Raw genomic sequence first — 19,913 nt, forward strand, 5'->3', positions numbered from 1 at the left:
TCGTGCGTTTCTCCAGTCCTATCGAAATTGAGAGCAACTTACACCCACTCGCCGAGCAAGATAGATAGTCTCTTCTTCGTTTTCTACAGTCGTTTGCCTCCGGGTGCCGATCTAGAACTCGTCGGCCACGCTTCGCGCATTCGCCAGTCCAACATGAAAAAGAGAAACCGCGAAGCGGAGGGAACGCGGCAGCTATTTCTTCGGTTCGGCGTGCGTCTAATCCTTCGCCGCAGACTCCCACGATCGGTTCATGGTCTCGGCTCGCAAAGTCAGCGGGGATCGACGCAATCGCGCCGACAGCGTTTCCCAATGTCCTTTTCCCGCGATTTTCGCCACGACTCGACTCGGCTCGGCTCGCTACGAGCCACGCTCAAATCGGAATCGGAGCCAAACCCGTGGGCGAGAAACCAGCCATAATTCTGATTCTCTCTCATTACTATACTCGTATCCGTCGTAGCTGGACTGCGGGTTTTATGCAATTACGATAAAAATGTCTAGAAAATAAGATACATCATTTTCAACGAGTCAGAATTGTCCAAGAAAGATTTTTTTTTTAAAGATTGTACTGCTCCTCGATCAGCTTGGGATCGTTCGCCGAGAAAATTGTACGGTTTTTCTCCGCGAGTCAAAGAACTGCAAAGATCAAGGGGAACCTGGTGAAGTTCTATTTTGCTTGTTTCGCCATTTTCTGCCAAGCGAAGGGAGTCCGCAGCGGAACCTGGAGGATTGACCGGGTCTCCTGGATGGGATCTAGGACGAAAGGAAAGCGGATTTTCGATCGATCTACGGTCGATGGGTTGGGAGACACTGGCTGCGCGCGGTTGGCTACCTACGTGTAGCATTTTGCATCGTGTGTATATCCAGCTCACGGAGAGCCCGGCACACAGAGACGAGAGCAGGCATACGTAACGGCACGGCCACGTAGGGGCACGTACACGCGGAATCGAACGCGTGTAAACGCGCCCTTACGATCCCACGGCGACTCGGCGTGCTTCGGTGGCCTTGCCGCGTGAAAGGCACACGGAAACCAGCGCGTCCATCTTGTTACGTAAAGCCCAAGTTTTCATGAGAGCACCGCCGCTAGTCGCAGGGACGCAACGAGTCGCGAGAGGAAGGAAGACGCGGCCTAAACGTTCTCCTCTTCGATCGAGGAAACCGCTCGTCCTGGATCCTTGATCGTCGAACTCATTCACATTTTGGACATTGATTCTTATTATTACCATGCTTATATTAGCTTGCCGAGTTGTCGTTGTTGTTGTTGTATGCGTCAAATCTTTTAATCGAATTTTAAACCACCTCCCGATGAGCTAGAAACTTGAAAGTTTAAACATAGCTCAGAACTGGATAACAATGCAATATTAAAACAGAAATGAAAACAAAACTGTGCGTTCAGGAGAAAAAAATTTTAATATTTAAAATTATAGGTGTAATAAGGTATTCAAAACATCAATATTTGTCTCACACTTACAGCCAAAATGGCGCCCCGGACAAATATCCGGGTTGCCCGCCCCTAGAGCGGGTCCTGCTACTCCTCTCTGTCTCTTTCTCTTCTTGTGTTCCAACACCCCGTGTAGCAGATGGTACGGGCCTCCGCGACACATTTCCGGGGAATCTCTCGCTCGATTAGAATAACTTTGACACACGGCGTTGTCTTTGCGACAGCCAGAGCATTTCGCTCATGGTTGCTAACAGGGCACAAGTGACTAGCTGGCTGCGAGAAGGAAGCATGTCAAAGTGTTGAACTATGCTGATAAAAAGCTGATAAAAAGCTCAGCGACCTTCCTGTACAGTTAGCTTCGATTGGAACGGACACAGAACCCACGGAAAAGAATTCTAGCGTCGAATATGTAGAGGGTGTCACAAAATTATATGTCGTGGACATCATAGCGCGATTCTACACCCCCGATTTAGTCGAAAATGACGTAAGAAACCCCCCACAAAATCGATCTTGAACGTGAAAACAAGGTAAAAAAAACAAAAATCTTTTTAAAGATTAAGATTTTTTAAATTTCTATACCAGTTTTCTTTCAAGATTCAAGATTTTTTAAATTTTTATACCGAAGTTTTCTTCTAAGATTTAAGATTATTAATCTTGAAAAATTTTTTTTTACCTTGTTTTTCTTGTACAAGGTCAATTTTGCGGGGGGTTCCTTATGTCATTTTCGACTAAATGTCCGACTAAGTGTCCGCAACATATAATTTTGTGACACCCTGTACATGTTTACAGGAACTGTGCAAACTTTTGTCGAAATCGTCGATCGACGTTCGACCGACGTGAGATCGGAGAATTCGCAAGCGTGGCTAGCCTGCAACTGAGAATCGCATTCTCGGCTGCCGGCGCTCGCTGTTATTTATGAATGAATTAACGTCACAGTACGGAACGAGCGCGCCGCTACCGATCCGCTCGCGAGCCCCCTGCTCCCGAAACGAATCCTCGCGCGGAGACAAGTGTCGCCGTCGTCATCGTCGCCGGCTAATTACCGTTCGCAACTCAACGGACGCGAAATTTCGCGGCTAACTTCGTCAGGAAGTTCCGCCGACTCGCGAACTTCACTTTCGCTCTCGCGAACGCTCGGCCGTGCGTCCTCGCGCGCCGTTTCCGAGAGCGGATAAAATTACGCGAGGAGGTTCTGGTGGATCGAGGAAGAAGGCGGGCAGGATCGTGGATCCACGCCCACGCGAGTCGAGAAAATTCTTCCGGCAACGGGAGAGAAAGACGAGAAATCCCGGACTCGAACGGAGTCGATTTCCGTTTGGGAATCAGCTCGGGCTTCTCTCTCCGGATCCCGTGGAGCGATTTCCCCGAATCAGCCTTGTTTCGCAAGCCCCCCCGGGTCTCGGGATCGTGTAATCGATCGAAAAATCGTCGCCGGGGACAAAGAACATGCTGGGATAAGGAGACACGGGCTGGAAAGAATTGCGACAGAGCTTTTATTTTTCTCCGCTCGGCGGAGGAGAGCTGTTGCTCGCGTGGATTCTTGCGAAAATGGCTGAGTGGCCTGAAAAAATAAAGCGCGCCGATAAGCGCCGGTACCTGATAAAGTCGCTCGCTTATCGTGTTTGCCCGGCGCGATAGCGATGCGCAAAAATGAGGTTGAAATTGCAAAACTGCACCGGTGCGGCTCGTGTCGAGGGGCACGGCGGGAGTGCAAGGGGGCTGCTGGGGGGCTTCAGGGGGGCAGCGAGCAGGGCGAGGTTGATAAATCGCGCGGAAGGGTCTCGTGGCAGGGAACGTAACGGCGCGGAGAGGGAGAGAGAGAGAGAGGCAATGCGTGGAAGAGAGGAGTAGAGGGACGAGGGGGGAAGGCCGGTGCATTCGATGCACCGTCGAGGGGACCGCGTAATCTGAAAGGCTTATAAACCTGCATCCGGCGCGGCGATCGATAACGGGAGTTATCGGCGTTTCATACGAATCGCCCGCGACTTCCTCCCTTTCTTTTCCACGTTCTCGCGCGTGGATTCCTCTACCCTTCGCCCCCTTTCTTCATTCGCTCGCGAATCGCGCGAAGTCGCCTTCCCAAATTCCTCCAGCGATCCGTCGATCCCTAGATTCGATCTGCGGACCCTCCGACTTAACACTTCAGCCACCGGAAGCCTATTACTGGCCGTTTCAATGACGAGCAATTCGATAATGTTCTTTTAACCAACAATTTCGAAAGAATTTAGAGGATCATTCTTGTTGGATTGCTGATTGAATCATGTTTCAATCTATCGAGTATCAAAAGTGACCGGCACGACGCACAGTGGGCCAGAAACCGATCTTTTTCGACAAAAATCTGCCGACAACTCGGTTTTTCATCGATTCAATTAGAATTTTTTTTTAAATGTTCGTGAAGGACATGCTGCGCGAAAATCGTTAACTGTCACAATCAAGACTCCTTATCTACAAAGTCCAATAACTCCGATGTCCCAGCTGAGTTACCGGCACTTCTTAACCCTAAACCCTAAACCGCAAAACTTTAAACTGTAAAACAAATTTAAAAAAAAATAAATTCTTATTAAAATTTATCCACGGTATAAACTACCACCTATTCATAAGGTACTGCAACATGGAAGTGAAGTATTTGCCACATTTGAACTGCCAATTGGTTTGTATTCAGAAGAGCCACAAGAGGCAAATAATAAAGTCTTCAGGAAATCACGAGCTGAAAACTCCCGAATGTGTTGCCGCAAAAAGACAAATATAGATATTATACGGCACATGTTATTATCATCCGATTCACTTATAAGCTCTCTAAGAATAAAGGCACAAGAAAGTTCTTTCTTAAGACGCGAAAACGCTGAAAGTGCTGTTGGATCAATAAATTAATGGTATGTCTCGTAAGTGCCGAACGTAATTCTATTCAATTGGTAATTCTCAGGACCCGATTTACAGTTTAAAATTTTGCGGTTTAGGGTTTAGGGTTAAGAGGTGTCGGCAACTCAGCTGGGACATGCAAATTTATGGTATGGGCGGACGAAGTATCGGAGTTATTGGGCTTTGTAGACCAGGATTCTCGATTGTGACAGTTAACGATTTCCGCGCGGCACGTCGTCAAAGTATAGTCCTGCACGAACATTTAAAAAAGAATTCGAATTGAATCGATGAAAAACTGTGTTGTCGGCAGATTTTTGTCCAGAAAGATCGGTTTCTGGCCCACTGTGCGACGTCCGGCCGCAAAGTTGAGAAACGCGGATGTTATGATTTGTGTCGGGATCTTTGAATTCGCTCCGACCTCCCTCCTCTCTCGCTGCCATCGTCCGCTTCTCGTCTCTCCCTTCTGCCGCAAATATGCTTAATTCCTGGCGAACGGAGACGAAGCCCGGCCCTTCCTGGCGGGGCAGCCTCAGTCTTTTATTAATTGATCGAAATTAGAGCGAGCACTCGGCCCGCTTCATTGACAGAGCTACCGACGGTGCAATGACCGCTCGGCGATTCGACTTGAACCGATGACGCACCGCCCTGTTAGACGACAAAATTCTCTATCGTCCGTGACGTCGAACGCACTACACGCCACGCGTCGAAATCATGAAAAAAAATCGTTTCGATTCCGCTCGCCTCGCCTCACCGCGCCGTCACTCGTTCGTTAAACGTATCATCGGCCCACGTGGATTAACCCTGGCGTCCTCCTTCGCTCCGTGTCACCGAAAATAGTATTTCCATCGTGCCATCGCGTACGCCAGCTGAATAAAGTTGAAACTTTCGTTACAGTAATTCGAAGCAGAAGAGATAATTGAGGAGAGCAGAGTTAATCGCATCGGGTAACCACACGGTGGCCGAGTTTCGAGGACGATCAACAGACGGCAGGTGCGAACCCGGTTACGAGTCGTTCGAAAAAGTTGCCGTTTTCTCGAAAGGTGCGAAGCCGGCTGCGTAATGGCGACGCTTCCGCTAACGATTCCGGTAATCCAACGACGAATCGCATCGTGTGGTAAGCCCTACACGATTCTACTACTGTTTCTCGGTCTGTCGCGAACGTTATAGCCGCTTCGACGAGCAAACTTCTTCCCAGGACGATTTTCAAGGGATCTGGGCTCTGCCCGCGGAAACTCGTACACGTGCTCCGGTCTTAGGCCCGAGGATCCTCATTGGAGATTACGGCCGTTCCACTAATCCAGCAATTCCACTTCTGTTACGCGAACGGTGTTGTTCGATGTGTCTTCAATTTGTTTGTGACACCGAGTGGCATCGAGGTTGGTGTTGCAGAACTTCGTTACATATTTGAGAACAAACTTCGCGGATAGCAAGTTCTCGTAAGTCAATAATGGATGAAAAATTCAATGTACATGTCTTACGCTTCTCCGCGTCACGGTTTAAGCCTTGTGCAGCCAACCAAGATGTATATATGATCATGTAAAACCTTTTGTATTCAACGTATTTGCAGTATTTCTCATTTTGAGACTGTAAATTATAATGTTTTTGAAGGATATGATTGGAGTGGAGTCCTTGTTTAGGTTTAAAGTAAACTTGATTGTAAATGAAAAAAGTATACTATACATAGAGTATACCAAGTATGTACCGTCTAAACCGATTCTCTTCCGTCGAACTGAACTTCGATCGTCATTTCGAATGGTGACGCATACTGTTATACATTATTCGTTACATTGTACCAGCAGATACGACACCGCAGCAATTCTTGGATTTTGAATTCTTTCCAGAACTGTTTTAATTCAACAAATGTATTAGCGAGCAAAGAATGGACGGTCACAGAAATTTTGGGTAAATATTGACGAAAGAGTACCCAGCTTCGATCACGTTGTCCTTGAAATATGTTGTCAAGGTCAACAATTTGAACAACTTTTTCCTTACACATACAGGGTGAGTCACCTAACGTTACCACCTCAAATATCTTTGTTGTTTTCAAAATAAAATAAATGAAATAAAAAAAAAGTCTACAAATAAGAAGCTTCGAAAATTAGTGAGTGATTAACGATTAGACTGCGAATTTTTAATAGTTAATGCAAAATGATAATGTTCTGTGTCTGTTACATAGACTAGGAGCTACTTAGAAAGTTTATACGTGCATGGGTAATTATAGTCATTGAATTCCTAATGAAAGGAACTATCATTGTAGGTGCTTAAAAAAGGGTGCTTCCATTTGCAAAAATGAAGGTAACCTTGATATCTTTAAAACAAAATCACGTAGAAACAAAAGTATTTTTGGTATCATGTGAGCCCCACTGAACCATTCAACTTTTTCCTTCAGACATTTGACGTATCTTTAAAAACAACAAAGATATTTGAGGTGGCATCGTTGGGTGACTCACTCTGTATAGTAATATACTTCGTACACTTTAAATAAATCGAGATTGCGAGTACAATTCATCGGAATGTTAACCTTGACAACATACGTAGGGTAAACTGTACAATGGTTGGCATCCTAAGCCAAAATCATAGTAAAAATCTTTTTATCTGTTTTGGAAATGTTTAAACGAGCTTAACTTGCTGTTATTATAAGCTAGTCGAGATTTTTCAGCAAAATCAAACAGTTTCATCAGTCATAAATCTTTTATTATAAAATATATTCAGTGAATAACCATCGCGAGACAAATAGTAGTAATTGGCACAGTAAAAAGTAAACATTAAATAGGCTATTTGTGTTTAAAATTAAGTTCTAAAGCGATAAAGTATACTTACTCGTAACGAAAATTTTAATAAAACACTATTTAACACTATGTACTAGCGTTGTTAACAGTCATATGTGGAACTCTGTTATGAAAACTTACAACGTTGCTTTGAAATATAAATAAGAAGCAATATAAAATGATTTTCTATACCAGGAATACTTAATATTTTTCTTATCTAAATCAAAACTGCCAATAACTACTGCAGTGCCAGCAATAGTACAGTTCACCTAGGGTTGCCAGAAATGTTTTATCCAAATATAGAAGAAGTAGTGAAAACTGCAAGTATGTATACATGAGATAGGCTCAAAATATAGGAGTTCAAGTAAAAGAGGTTCACAGCATATTTTAAACTTTTTTATTCAAACAAAGATTTTTGAAAATTTCTATAGGTACGTAAAGATCAAGTTAAAATACATATAGAAGACTCATATCAAATATAGAAGATCTGGCAACCCTAAGTTCACCCTATGTGAAGATAAAGATAATCGGAGCTGGGTCCCGTTTTGTCTATATTTACCAAATTTTGTAATTATTTTTAGAGGAACTGTTGGATATACCGACAATTTCAAAATTGCCTCGACTTTCGAAAATGTCCTTGTAGTAAAAGAGGGTAGTATAGAGGCTGCCAGATGTATCGCAGAAGGGTCTTGCCTGGAAAAACCCTTGACGCACCAAGGCCAACTAAAATAAGACAGAGGCCCGTAGATATGCTATATAGGACCCCGTTTCCTTTTTTCGAGAGTCAAATATCTTTCAGGTCAGTTTTACTTAGTTCACAGCAGATCCTCTTCAAGGAAAGACGTTCTTTCTGTCGCCGTTCAAATAAAGCAAATTTGAAAGGTTAATCCGCGTTTTAGTTGATTTCAACTTTCCATTTAAATCCAATAGGAACATTAACAATTTGTTGAAAGAAATGCAGTAAATGGATACCCGGTTGCCTACACAAGGGTTAAGTGATCGCGATCTTCGAAGATGGATTTTAGCCGGCTGGAGGACATCTCCGAGGAAACATAGTTGCAGAATGTTCCGGTCGGTTCGGGAAAAAAGTCGAGCGACGAGATCGAGGCCGAGGATATTTTCGTTTCCTGCCGGCGTTAACTCCATTTAGCCCCCTCCCGAGGTGCCTGTAACCTCGAGGCAGGTCGGACCCCCGTCCCGAATGTTTGCCGAAGCGAAATGTTGAAATAAAACGACGGCAACCTCGCGGCGAAGGTCGGAGGCGGGCCTAAAGCCGAGGAGATTCGGTAGGTGGCAAGGTGGTAGTAGGTGGGTAGGTGGACGAGCCTCGACCTCGAACTCTGCCATGAATCAGGGACCTTCGAGACGTATTTCGTCGACTTGAACCTCTTCCTTCGCTCGTTCCCTCTTTTCTCTTTGCACCTTCGATTTCGACTCGATCCTCTCGAATCTCCGTACGAAATCTCCGGTCCATCTGACGCAATCTCTCGCTCTCTCGCGTCCAACGAAATCCGACGACGAACGAGAGACGGAACGAACCGGACCGGATCGATCCGAAAACGCGCAGTGGTTGCTGCCGGTCACGATCAGACCGAGCACCGTGTTGCGCTACTATGAATCGAACTGTTCCCGTGTTATTCAATCCATTTATTTAATGGTTTGTGTGCAGTCCGTTCTAGACTTGAGAATTGAAATTCTGGAAGAAATTAACCAGATGTTTATTGTGTTCAACATGTGCTTGAATGAAGAAACATGTCACCAACTTCAACAATTGTAAAATGAAAAAATCTGAAACCGGTGATTCGAACGGTAGGCGGTAGGTTTAATGTTAACTTGTACCATTTCAGTGATAACTGCATAAAATCCGCAGGTCAGAAATATGCATCGACTGTGGGCTTGTACACAAACTGAAAATAACAGTTATTTAAGTCAGTTTATAGTGCGGCGGCTAACAGGACAAAACCTGTTTCAGAATGGACAAAAACGGTGGATCAAGCAAGGGTTCCCGAGCGTTAACGCAGTCATCTTCATTTCTCGAGGAAGAGACGGATCTACGAAGAGAAGCATCTCTATAAGGTTCACAGGATAGTTCGGAGAAGCGAACATTAACCGATGGGGTTAGAGTCCTTTGCCAGGCTAGATAGGCGCCTAGCGGGTTTCACCGTTGTTGACGCGAACGCGTTCCGTACGTCGATGCGGTGTCCGAGCCGCGATTAACCGGGAAACCGGGAAAAATGCTCGCGGAAGATGCGTATCGGTAAGTAAAGAGGTAACGCGGCAATAACCGTCCTTAATTACGCGTTACGTCGAAGCGACGCTTCAACTCGCTTCACGCGTTGCCGTTCAAACAACAGCGTCGCACGGTACACGCGGCCGGATCTCCTTGATCGTCACACTGGAAATTATCCAGCGAGAATCGATCGACTGGAGAGAGCAGTTCGTTGCTGTCGTGGCTACCTTGTTCCCGCTGCCTCCAGCAGGCTGGCAGTTTTCGACGAAAGCTTGCCCACGGCTAGCTGCGCTGCTCTATGCAGCCTGCTCCAGTAGATCCTTGCCAGTGGGATCTAGAAACTCGTTGATCGTCAAGGAATTGCGGAGCAATTGTAATGGGGTGTGATTGGAAGAAGGTGTAGCTGTTAGAGATTGGGTTGGGAGTCAGTGGAATCAATGAATCTAGGTTGAACATCCTCCATTGATGCAGACAAGTTTATCGACTGAACAATGACATATGTGAAGTCTCATGATGCATTGAACATCTAAATTGAATGTCTCCGCAGCTCGCGGAGTAGTAATCAGTAGATCCAGCCAGCAGATCCTTGCCAGTGGGATTTGGAAACTTCTTGTTGATCAACAAGGAATTAAGAAGCAATTGTAATGGGTGTGATTGGAAGAAGGTCTTCGCAGCTCGCGGAGTAGTAGTCAGTTTGATCCAGAAAGTAGATCTTTGCCAGTGGGATTTGGAAACTTCTTGTTGATCAACAAGGAATTAAGAAGCAATTGTAATAGGTGTGATTGGAAGAAGATGTAGCTGATAGAGATTGGGTCAGTGGATTCAATGAAGTCTAGGTTGAACATCCTCCATTGATGCAGACAAATTCAATTTGGCATAAAAATCCGCAGTCTGATAATTATCGACTGAACAATGAGATATGGCAAGTGTCATGACGCATTGACCATTTAAATTGAATGTCTCCGTAGCTCGATCGCCAGTAGATCCTTGCCAGTGGTTTTTCGAAACTTCTTGTTGATCAACAAGGAATTAAGAAGCAATTGTAATAGGTGTGATTGGAAGAAGATGTAGCTGATAGAGATTGTGTCAGTGGATTCAATGAAGTCTAGGTTGAACATCCTCCATTGATGCAGACAAATTCAATTTGGCATAAAAATCCGCAGTCTGGTAATTATCGACTGAACAATGAGATATGGCAAGTGTCATGACGCATTGACCATTTAAATTGAATGTCTCCGTAGCTCGATCGCCAGTAGATCCTTGCCAGTGGTTTTTCGAAACTTCTTGTTGATCAACAAGGAATTAAGAAGCAATTGTAATAGGTGTGATTGGAAGAAGATGTAGCTGATAGGATTGGGTTGGGAGTCAGTGGAATCAATGAATCTAGGTTGAACATCCTCCATTGATGCAAACAAATTTAATTTGGCATAAAAATCCGCAGTCTGGTAACCATCGACTGAAAAATGAAATAGTTGAAGTCTAGGATGCACGGATTCGTGCCGGACCCTCCGTTGCGTCTCGGAAGGATACTGTGGGAGTAGGGGATCATACGGAACTGTGTCACAAGTTACGTTTTCGTGGGAATTCGCGTGGGTTGCGACTATCGTACGCCGACAGACCTCATTGTCCCTGTGCCGTCGATAAATCCGCCTGGTATTGTTTGGGAAGCGGCCCCGTGGAGCGGAGTGGAGCGGCGCGGAGCCGGGCCGGGCCGAGCGGGCAGAGCGTTCGTAGACACGAACGCGGGCATAGGTAGAGGCAGGCAGGCAGGCAGGCCACGCACACGCGTGCACGCGCGCGGATTAAGCGAGTGCATCGTGGATTTATAAGCGGACCCCGGTGGGCATCGGTTCAAACAATGCGTGCACTCGGGCTACACGGGCTACACGGGCTTCACAAGCATTAAGCGAGCGCAGTTTTACCTCTTCGGGGAGCAGCTTGAAATTAACTAAGTAACAATAGCTGCCGGCCTGATTTCTCTTCCATTCCGTCCCGTCCCGTTTCGTTCCGTTCCCCGTTCTTTGCCTCTCGCATTCTTGCCGAGCGGGACCGGCCCTTTTGTTTCTTCGAACACGATTTTTCCTGTTGCCGGCTGCTCGGTTCCGGAAAGGGATTAAAAATTAGCCCCCGATTTAGCTGGGCTGTTCGCGCCGCGAACAGAGATCGTCTCCTGTAATCGCGTTCGGGTTGCCTCGTCGCCGGCGCTCGGTGAAATCGGGGAATACGGCGCGTGTTCGAATCCACCGAGACATTCAATCTACGGAGCGGCGCGGTCGGTTTTTCGGTTATCTGATATTTAATAAACCGTGTTTCGCGGGGGTAATGGATCGGCCGGCTGGGAATACGAGGTAATAGGTGTTTAAATTACTCGCGGCTACTCGCCCGGTGATGACCGCCAGCTCGCTCGCTCGCTCGGCGCGCTGCTCGTTCGGAAGCGAGCCGGCGAATTAGGGCGCCAGGTGAAAATAATTAATCGAAACGACGCGATAAATATGATTACGCCAGGTTGCGCTAACGCGGTTCACGCTCCACGCCACGACGCAACGGGACGCGAACCAGACCGTAGCAATATCGGCGTCGCCGTTCTCGCGAATTCGTAAGCGGATCTCGACAGGGTCAATGCCAATATCAATTTGATCGTCGAGCACCGCCGCGCGTCCCACGTCAAAAAATTAAACCGATTACTCGACGTCCGCGAACAGTTCTTTTCATCTTGTTTTTTTTCTTTTTTTAGCCGCTCGGACGCGCTAAACTAACGCGTCCTCGCGACAGACTAGACGGCCAGGCGCGCGGTTTTCTGTCGCGTTTCCCGCCCGCGCGTCGTTGCCATCGTTCTCGCGTTTCACGTGTCACACAGCCGAATCGATTTATTTCTATTAACGCGCGACAGATAAACAAACGCCTTCGACGCGAAACAACACGCGTCCCATCGTCGTCGTCGTCGTCGTCGTCTCTCGGTGCACGCGCTGCATCGTTAATCGCCCGGCGAGCAACGATCGCTTATCGATCGACGCATCGATCGAATTTCTCCGAATTTCGACGCCGTCCCAGGTTATCTATTGTTTCGACACGCGCTCGGATATTGCGAAACAGCGTCGCGAATCTGCAATAATTTAATCTTAATTTTGTCGAAGCCTGTGAGCTTCGATCGTATAGGATTCAGAATGTCCAGCTCATTCGTGGATCTTTCTGACAGAAACGCAAAAGATAAACACAGTGGTCTACCATCTCGACCAGTGACTGTAGCCGAAGAATCTTCTCTTCTCTCTCGCTGGTTTCTCCTCCTCTCCAGGCTCCGTGGAAGCTTGTTCTGGCACGGCTGTTGGCCAGATAAAATCATCCTACTCTGGTTCGTAATTCATTTCTGGTGAGCGTGTTGAAATCCGAGAAATCGGACTCGCGCCGAGGCTCGAGCTCGCGCGCGCGCGCAATTCATTCCGCGCCGGGTTAGGGTAATATATATCTGTAACGATCAGCGGCGGATGGCGGAGAAGCTCGGCGCGGCGCAGCGTAATTGCCGCGATTAAAGCGCATCTGTCACAGTCGAATTCGCGCGGCATACGCGAGTCGCAACAATGTTGTTACCCGGCCGGTTGTCTCGAAAACGAACGCACGCGAGCGAGCAACCGTTCACCAGCCAGTTCAGGTACACCTATCTACTACGTGCACCGGGGGGCTATCGCTCGCCCAGCCACCAGTTCGATCGGTATTATTTATTTATCGCTGCCTACCTACTGCGCCAGTTTACGGCCGGCATTCCGCGAACCGGCACCTACGCGCACGGGGAAGTCGTTCGAGGAGCACTCGAATCGATCCGATCCGATCCAATCCGATATTCTCAGATCGACGTTCATGCGCAGATTCACGAGGAACCGTAGGAAAAACAATCCTTCGATCACGATTCTCGATCTCTAGACACGCGACTCCTCCAATGTGCCATCCCTGGCGAACACGAAAACTTTTCGAACGACAATCTCTGTTTTTTAACCGACTTCGAAAAAGGAGGAGGTTACTCAATTCGATCTGTATGTGCCTTTTTTTCGCTTTTCTTGTATGTATTTATATTCACCGATTGCGCCGAGATGGATGGACCAATCGGAACGAAACCTTTTGCATCTTGTAGAGTATGTCCCCGGAGTGGTCCCGTGAAAAAAAATGTTGCATGGACACTCTCCTATCAATCCTTTCAATGACTTGCTATTTTGTTGGTGCCAACCAACATGTAGTTCAGTTACGATCATTTCTAAATTTCAATAATTCATTTAAAGAAATTGTTCTGTTTTTATTAAGCATTTCAGATCTAAATCGAGATCTGTTTCTGCTGCACTGAAACAAATTACAGTATACATATACACGTGCGCACATACACAGTCCACACTAAATCAAATCAAATTCGCAGTTTACATTTTTCCAAGAAATTAAAAATAAGAAAACAAGCCTCAATATAGGGTCGGGCAACCAACATTTCCAAGCTCAAGGGCAACTGAAGCTGAGAGACGTTCGTGTTTAAACCATGACTTAGACCTTCTAGTATAATATTGGTTGAAAAATATTTTCCCTTTCATCAATGCTCTTCATTCATTTGCTCTTTTATAATCTTTTTGGTTTGTATATGCGCATTTCTCTTGAACTCCTCATACAAGTCAGTAAATGGAATTGGTAATGTCGAGGCACTGCAGGCTTCTGTGGCTGATTTAGTTAAACTGTCCGCAAGTTCGTTACCTTGAATACCCTTATGGGAGGGGATCCAATAAAATTTAATGCCATTGCTGTTCTGATTATTTTTCAACAAAATATTATATTTCCTTTTTATCTCGAGTATGATGTTGTTTGTTTTGATTCTCATTTTACAGCTAATGAGCAAGTACGGAATTTCTCTTGGTATAATAGCTATAACCCTATTCAGTTAATCCATATCCGGATCGAAACGTTGAGAATGATTTAAAAATTTGCAAAATTGCTTGTTAGTTAAAATTTCATCGATCCCATGCACCGAAAACATTAATGAAAAGTTTATTCAGTAAGCTACGATCGACAAAAAGGAATTTCTACTTGCTATTTTGTTTGCAAGATTTCCAGAAGAGCGAAACCGATCGAGATAACCATCTCTGCTCTTTTTGTTCTTAACACTTTCGCTGCCTAGCGACATTTTCAAAAACGGTTCCACCACGCCAACAAATTTTAATTAATTGTAAAATAAAAATACAAAACATGTATTTACGGGAAAGATATTGAATTTAGATAATTTTTAATTGCTTTATTAATTGTACGAGTTATACCGTAGTCGGTTTTTTTTCGATAAAATGTTTTATGACAGCCTAAACACAAACTTCGAGCTACGAGATAACTCGTTGTTGGCAGCGAACGTGTTAACTTCCTCTGTTCAAAGTCTATGCTCTTTCTCGGGGACTTCTGATTTCATTTTATGTGCAAGATTCCTAGGACAGGTGATCAGTGCAAGGTGCAGAACTGCAAGGTGTAGCAACCACATGGACCGCTTTACACCCTCGTAAGGAGGTGGTACATTTCTCAAGAACCTACGCAAACCTGGCGAACACGTCGATGCGTCTACATTTGATAGCCTGGCTTGCACCTTTCCACTTTCACTTCTACCCCTAGATCTTCGACATTCCTTCTCTCCTTCTCTCTCTCTCTCTCTCTGTTCCTCAATCTCGTATCTAGATACAACTATATCATGCACGCATTTACACCTTCGTTACTTTCAATTCTGCATTAGGTAAATTTAAAATTGTTATTGAAAATTGTAACGCACAGCGTGCTACTCGGCGAACTCTATCTTCCTTCTGATTTCACAAGAGCATAAACTGCATGAATAGATTGACGTCACCATGAAGAGCTGTTGCTGAAATAAATTCTGAAAAAGATGCACGGTATAAAGGACAACGGCGACGTTCAAAATGAACATCGCACCGGGCAGTAATTGGCGAACGTTCGTTTGCGAATACCATTTAATCTCGTGCTGTTTTTGTTAGGATAAATCGAGGCGACGTTTAAGCAAGTTTTTGCGACCGAGCTTCATTCAGGTTGCGCGCGTGGACTTTTTGGTCGGTTCATCGACACAGACGTTGGCCAGCGGTCCGTCCGCGGCTGAAAACTGGTCGCCAACTCGGCGCAAGGTCAAGCAAATTGGCAACGGCAGCGACCATGACTCCGTTCGGAGAATGTCGTTCTGTTCCGCCGCGTGCTGCTGCACCGCTGCACCGCTTCGGACAAAGAGAGAACTTTTGTCGCGAACCGTGATTCGAGGTCGAATCGAAGCGTCGCCGTCGCTACGCCGAAAATCGAAGAGTCTCGAGAGAGTTTCTCGTCTTTTTATTCGAGAGATCGTCGCGGTAGAGGAGATGGAGGGGAGGAACCGATCGTAGACGCGTCGGACGATCGGTCGCGTATCGATGGAGGAACGAGAAGAGTCGGTAACTCGACGTAGCCTGTATTTGCTTTGCAAAAGTATTCTGTCCCGGGGCGAACAAAAGCGGCTTTTGTCCGGACGCGAGCGGCCGTGCTCGGTAATTATCAACGCTCCTATTCATCGACTTCGTTTCGCGAGTCACGAACGAGTGACTCGCGAACCGTCGGTTCTCGTCCCCTCTGCCCCCCCCACCCTCTCTTCTCATCCTCCTCCACGCTCCGCCAGCCGACTCCTCCGCGAAAATTTTCGCGTCGCCACACAAAGTAGCACGCACATTTTTCCGATCGGCGACGCTCGGAGACGTTTGGAACGCCCGAGGTACAAGTGGCGTGCTTTAACAATTTTTCATTTTTATTAGGCTGCGCAGCTACATAGCTGACAATCCTTGAAGAAGGACAGCGGATCTTTATGTAAAATAAAAAAGAATATACAAAAAAACTTTTTGAAGGAGAAGGAGAAAATAACTTTTTTAGGCATTATAGTGACTATAAATGAAAGTGTGGAGCGCTAAACAAAATCTCGTAATCTTCGTGGGTGCTCCACGCTTTTATTTATAGTCACTATAATGTCTAAAGAAATTATTTTCTTTAATAAGCATGGTTTTTAAAAAGTTTTTTCTATATTCTACTTTTTAGTATTTTCTTTTAATGAAACGCAAGATATAGTAATACTGATATGAAATAGTAAGATATATAGAAATGCAAGATATGGAAATACGCGAGATAGAATGAGGGGGTGACTCCGAGAGACAACGCCTCTTCATGGAGTCCGAAATGATACGAAATGGAACTGAATGAACAGAACACCACACTGAGCTCCATCGTTGCGAAGTTGGTTCAGTGGAGTGGGAATGCGTAGTGGAGTAGGGAGCGCTGGCGGACGGAGTGGGGATCGCTGAACGCGATGACGTACTACCGAGTATCGCGCGACAAGGTGTGACGGTTAATATCAACATTTTTTTCTCCCGAACGCACAGTTTCTTTTTTAAATTTGTTTTTTAATATTGCATTGTCATCCAGTTCCGAGCTATGTTTAAAATTTCAAGTCTCTAGCTCATCGGGCAGTGGTTTAAAATTCGATTACAAGATTTGACGCATACAACAACAACTACAAAAACGACCACTCGGCAAGCTAATATAAGCGTGGTTATAAAAATAATTCATAGGCTCGCGCAAAAACTGCATCGGAAGAAGAGAGCGACGCGACCAGTCCGTGTCGCATGCGATCGAAAATTGCGTTCAGTATAACCGCACCCTAAACAGGGTGAGCTGTAGTACGCGGGAGGGGGCAGGCTCGCAAACTCCATAAAGCAAGTCCCGAGTCCCGACCTATCCTCCGTCCTGTCGGCTTGGCCGGCATTCCCGCGGGCCGAAAACTCGCAGTCAGTCTCATGGATCCAGTCCGCGAGGCTGCAGCTGCGCCCCTCCCTTTTTCTTTACCTTCTTCTTCTTCTTCGGCTTGTTCGTTCGTTCATTCGTTCTTCTTCTTTCTCCTGAGGTTCTCCCGTCCTCGACTTCTCCTGTTCGTTCCCGTCATTTCGCCGAGCTCGGCTCGTTCGCGGTCATGCCCGGCAGTCCATGTGCCTCGTTCACGGTGCATTGCACCGTGGCCACGAAGCTGGAAGCAGGCGAAAGAAAAGAATTGCGGTTTCTGTCTTCCATTCGATACTCCTTTCGCCGTCGAACGGAACGCCACGCTCGTTCGGCAGTCGCTCCGGAGACTATGCTGCGAAAAGAACCCACCGGCAAGCCATTCCAAAGATTTGCTGCTACTTTGTCTTTTTCAATTTCGAATTATATTGCTCCTGTGGCGGTGAATTGGGCCTAGTAGCTTCCGGAAACTCTCTTTTACCTAATAAAGTAGGCGTGGCTTCGTTGCTCTAGCTCTGAAAGGAGCCAGGTGGCCCAAGAGGGCAATCTTTGGCGATGTCTCTACGTAGACATCTTTGAAAAATTTGTTCTGAAAATGTATATAATAATTATCTTGTCTGCTTGTGCAGAGATCTTGAGTGGGCGTGACTTCGTAGCTCTTCATCTCAACAAAGCCAGGGCAATGCTTTACACAACAGTCTGTATACTGCAGTATAGTCGGAACAGTGTATCCCTTAAGACTCTAGCTCTGGAGATTCTTATTTTCTGCATCTGTTTATGCAGTCCGAAGTAGGCGTGGCTTGGTAGCTCCCAAGGTGCCAACGGAGCTAGGGCAATGCCCCACAGGACAGTTTCTTCCTGTCCTAGGCGTAGGTTCCATACTATCGTAACGTATCGTGGTTTCATTGCTCCCATTTTGAATAGAGCTAGACCGGAGCCGGACAAAGAGACCGGTGCCCAACCGGAGGTAATTTGGGACTTAGGCACGCCCCTAAACACGTTCCCCTTCTCGCGGGGACTCGCCGTCTCCAATGAACTGGTCGAGGACCAAAAAATCGTGCGATTCGATCCACCTCGATCCGCCATGGGCTCGAGGTAGAATATGTCGGCTGGGACCGCGATGTAAAAAGTGCATCGAAACCGGAGACGACGCTCGGTCGTCCATCGGTCGTTCGTTTCGAGGGGAGGCGCACCTGCGGCACGCTACGCTCGGCGAGTACACGCGAGCGAGCGAGTAGGCGAGTTAGGCGAACGAACGTACGAGCGGACTATAGGCTGCGGCGAATTCTTGGCTGTCTTTTGGCAGGCAGTGTACGAAGGGAGGACAAGGGAGGCCGAGGAAGGGGTTCGCCGGGAACGAGGGGCGGGAAAGGGGTGAAGGGGCCGGGGTGCACCGGCGGCAGTCGTTGGGTGAGGTCAGTGTCGAGCGTTCGCGAGTTGGACCGGGCCTCTCGGTGCACCGTCGCCTGCACGCCTGCACGTCCCGGTGCTAGCGTGTGTGCGTCCGTGTGTTCGGTGCGCGCCCGCGTCCGTGCGCTTCCACGAGAAATCGTGTGCCGGCCCCCGACATCACGATCGGTTTCGATCCCGCACTCATCCTGCTCCGACTGTCCCCTCGTTAATCTCAAACTCAAATCCATTTTTAATTGCGACTCCTTATCCATGATCTGACTGGTCTCTCTCCTTCTCTCTCTCTCTCTCTCTCTCTCTCTCTCTCTCTCTCTCTCTGCCTCTTCTCGTTTCTCTCGGCGAAACGCTGTCGCGAGAAGCTTCTCCCAGGCCGGCAGCCTGGCCGGGGATCGTTTTCGCATTTTCTCGGGGCAAAATGCGAAGAATTTGACAGGGGACGTCCAGAAAGCCGCGGCGACGACCGGCGCACGGCTCTCCTCTCTCTCGCCCCCTCGCCACCGAGAGAACCGTCGAGGCGGAGCGTGTGTCGTCCATGAGAAAGTAAAGAGCGAGCGTGTGTGCGTCCGCTCGCGACGCGCTCCCGGTTTCGCAGTGTGTTCGCCAGGAGAGGTGCATCGCCCTCCGTCGCTGCGTCAAGGCCAGCGAAAATGCTCGCCAGCTCGCTCGCTCGCTCCACTCGGCAGCGAGCTTCTCTCTTCCAACGCGTTCCACTCGCTCCTCTCCCTGTTACTCCAACCGAGTTCTCTCCGACACACCGCGCTCTACCTCTCCTCTCTCGCTAGCTTTTAGACGCCGCGCGCTAACCGCCGAAAGCCGCGTACTCTCTCCTCTTTCCTCCTCGCGCTCGCCTCTTCACTCCGCTCCGCTCCTCGCCGCGCGAAACGCTGGGACCGAGGAGGAGACGGGAGGAGTGTATTTTTGCCGCACACGGATTGGGCATCGCGTTCAACCCGTTCGTCGCCGGGAAAAACCGCGTCTTGCCAAAAGCTGTTTGGAAAACAACGCGACTCGAACATTCAATCTCCGTTTCCACTTTATTAACCATTCGGCGACGATATCCGTACGCTGACTGTAAATCGTGTTCAAAATTTCTTACACGCGATCGAACTATTGGCCAAGGTACACTATCGTCTGACATTGCTTTCGATTTAGGGTACAGATATATGTAGTGGAGCGGTGAAGATCGAAGATAGCGAGGAGGCATAATCAAATCAAAGTAATTAAATGCGACTGGGTTGATCCTGCTGGAAGAAATCGGCAATCAAGCATCGTTCTCGAGGGGTCAAGAAAGTCTCTGAACATTCATCCATGTAAGCTGATGACTAGACTGCGGATCTTCATGCATTTATGAAGAAATTGGTTTGGCGAAATATAAAACAGTAAAAGATTTAGAAAATTCAAGAATGCT

The 19,913-nt window shown here is 47.1% G+C and overlaps 1 protein-coding gene across 2 annotated transcripts in view; it reads left to right on the top strand.

The window, feature by feature from the left end:
* LOC143216159 (uncharacterized) overlaps positions 1-19,913 on the top strand; it is an 89,157-nt gene that overhangs the window by 54,171 nt on the left and 15,073 nt on the right. Inside the window, exons 1-2 of one of the 2 annotated variants that reach the window (XR_013010522.1) lie at positions 3,944-9,322; positions 19,658-19,815. Coding sequence is in view for 1 of the 2 variants with exons in the window: in XM_076438995.1 (XP_076295110.1) it covers positions 9,038-9,140 (103 nt within the window). In the remaining variant the exon portion in view is untranslated. Of the gene's footprint in view, positions 1-3,943; positions 9,954-19,657; positions 19,816-19,913 lie in introns of those variants that run through there. The other variant, XM_076438995.1, reaches the window with a different exon arrangement.

The sequence above is a fragment of the Lasioglossum baleicum genome, chromosome 15 (assembly GCF_051020765.1).
Source record: "Lasioglossum baleicum chromosome 15, iyLasBale1, whole genome shotgun sequence".
NCBI classification, from domain to species: Eukaryota; Metazoa; Arthropoda; class Insecta; order Hymenoptera; family Halictidae; genus Lasioglossum; species Lasioglossum baleicum.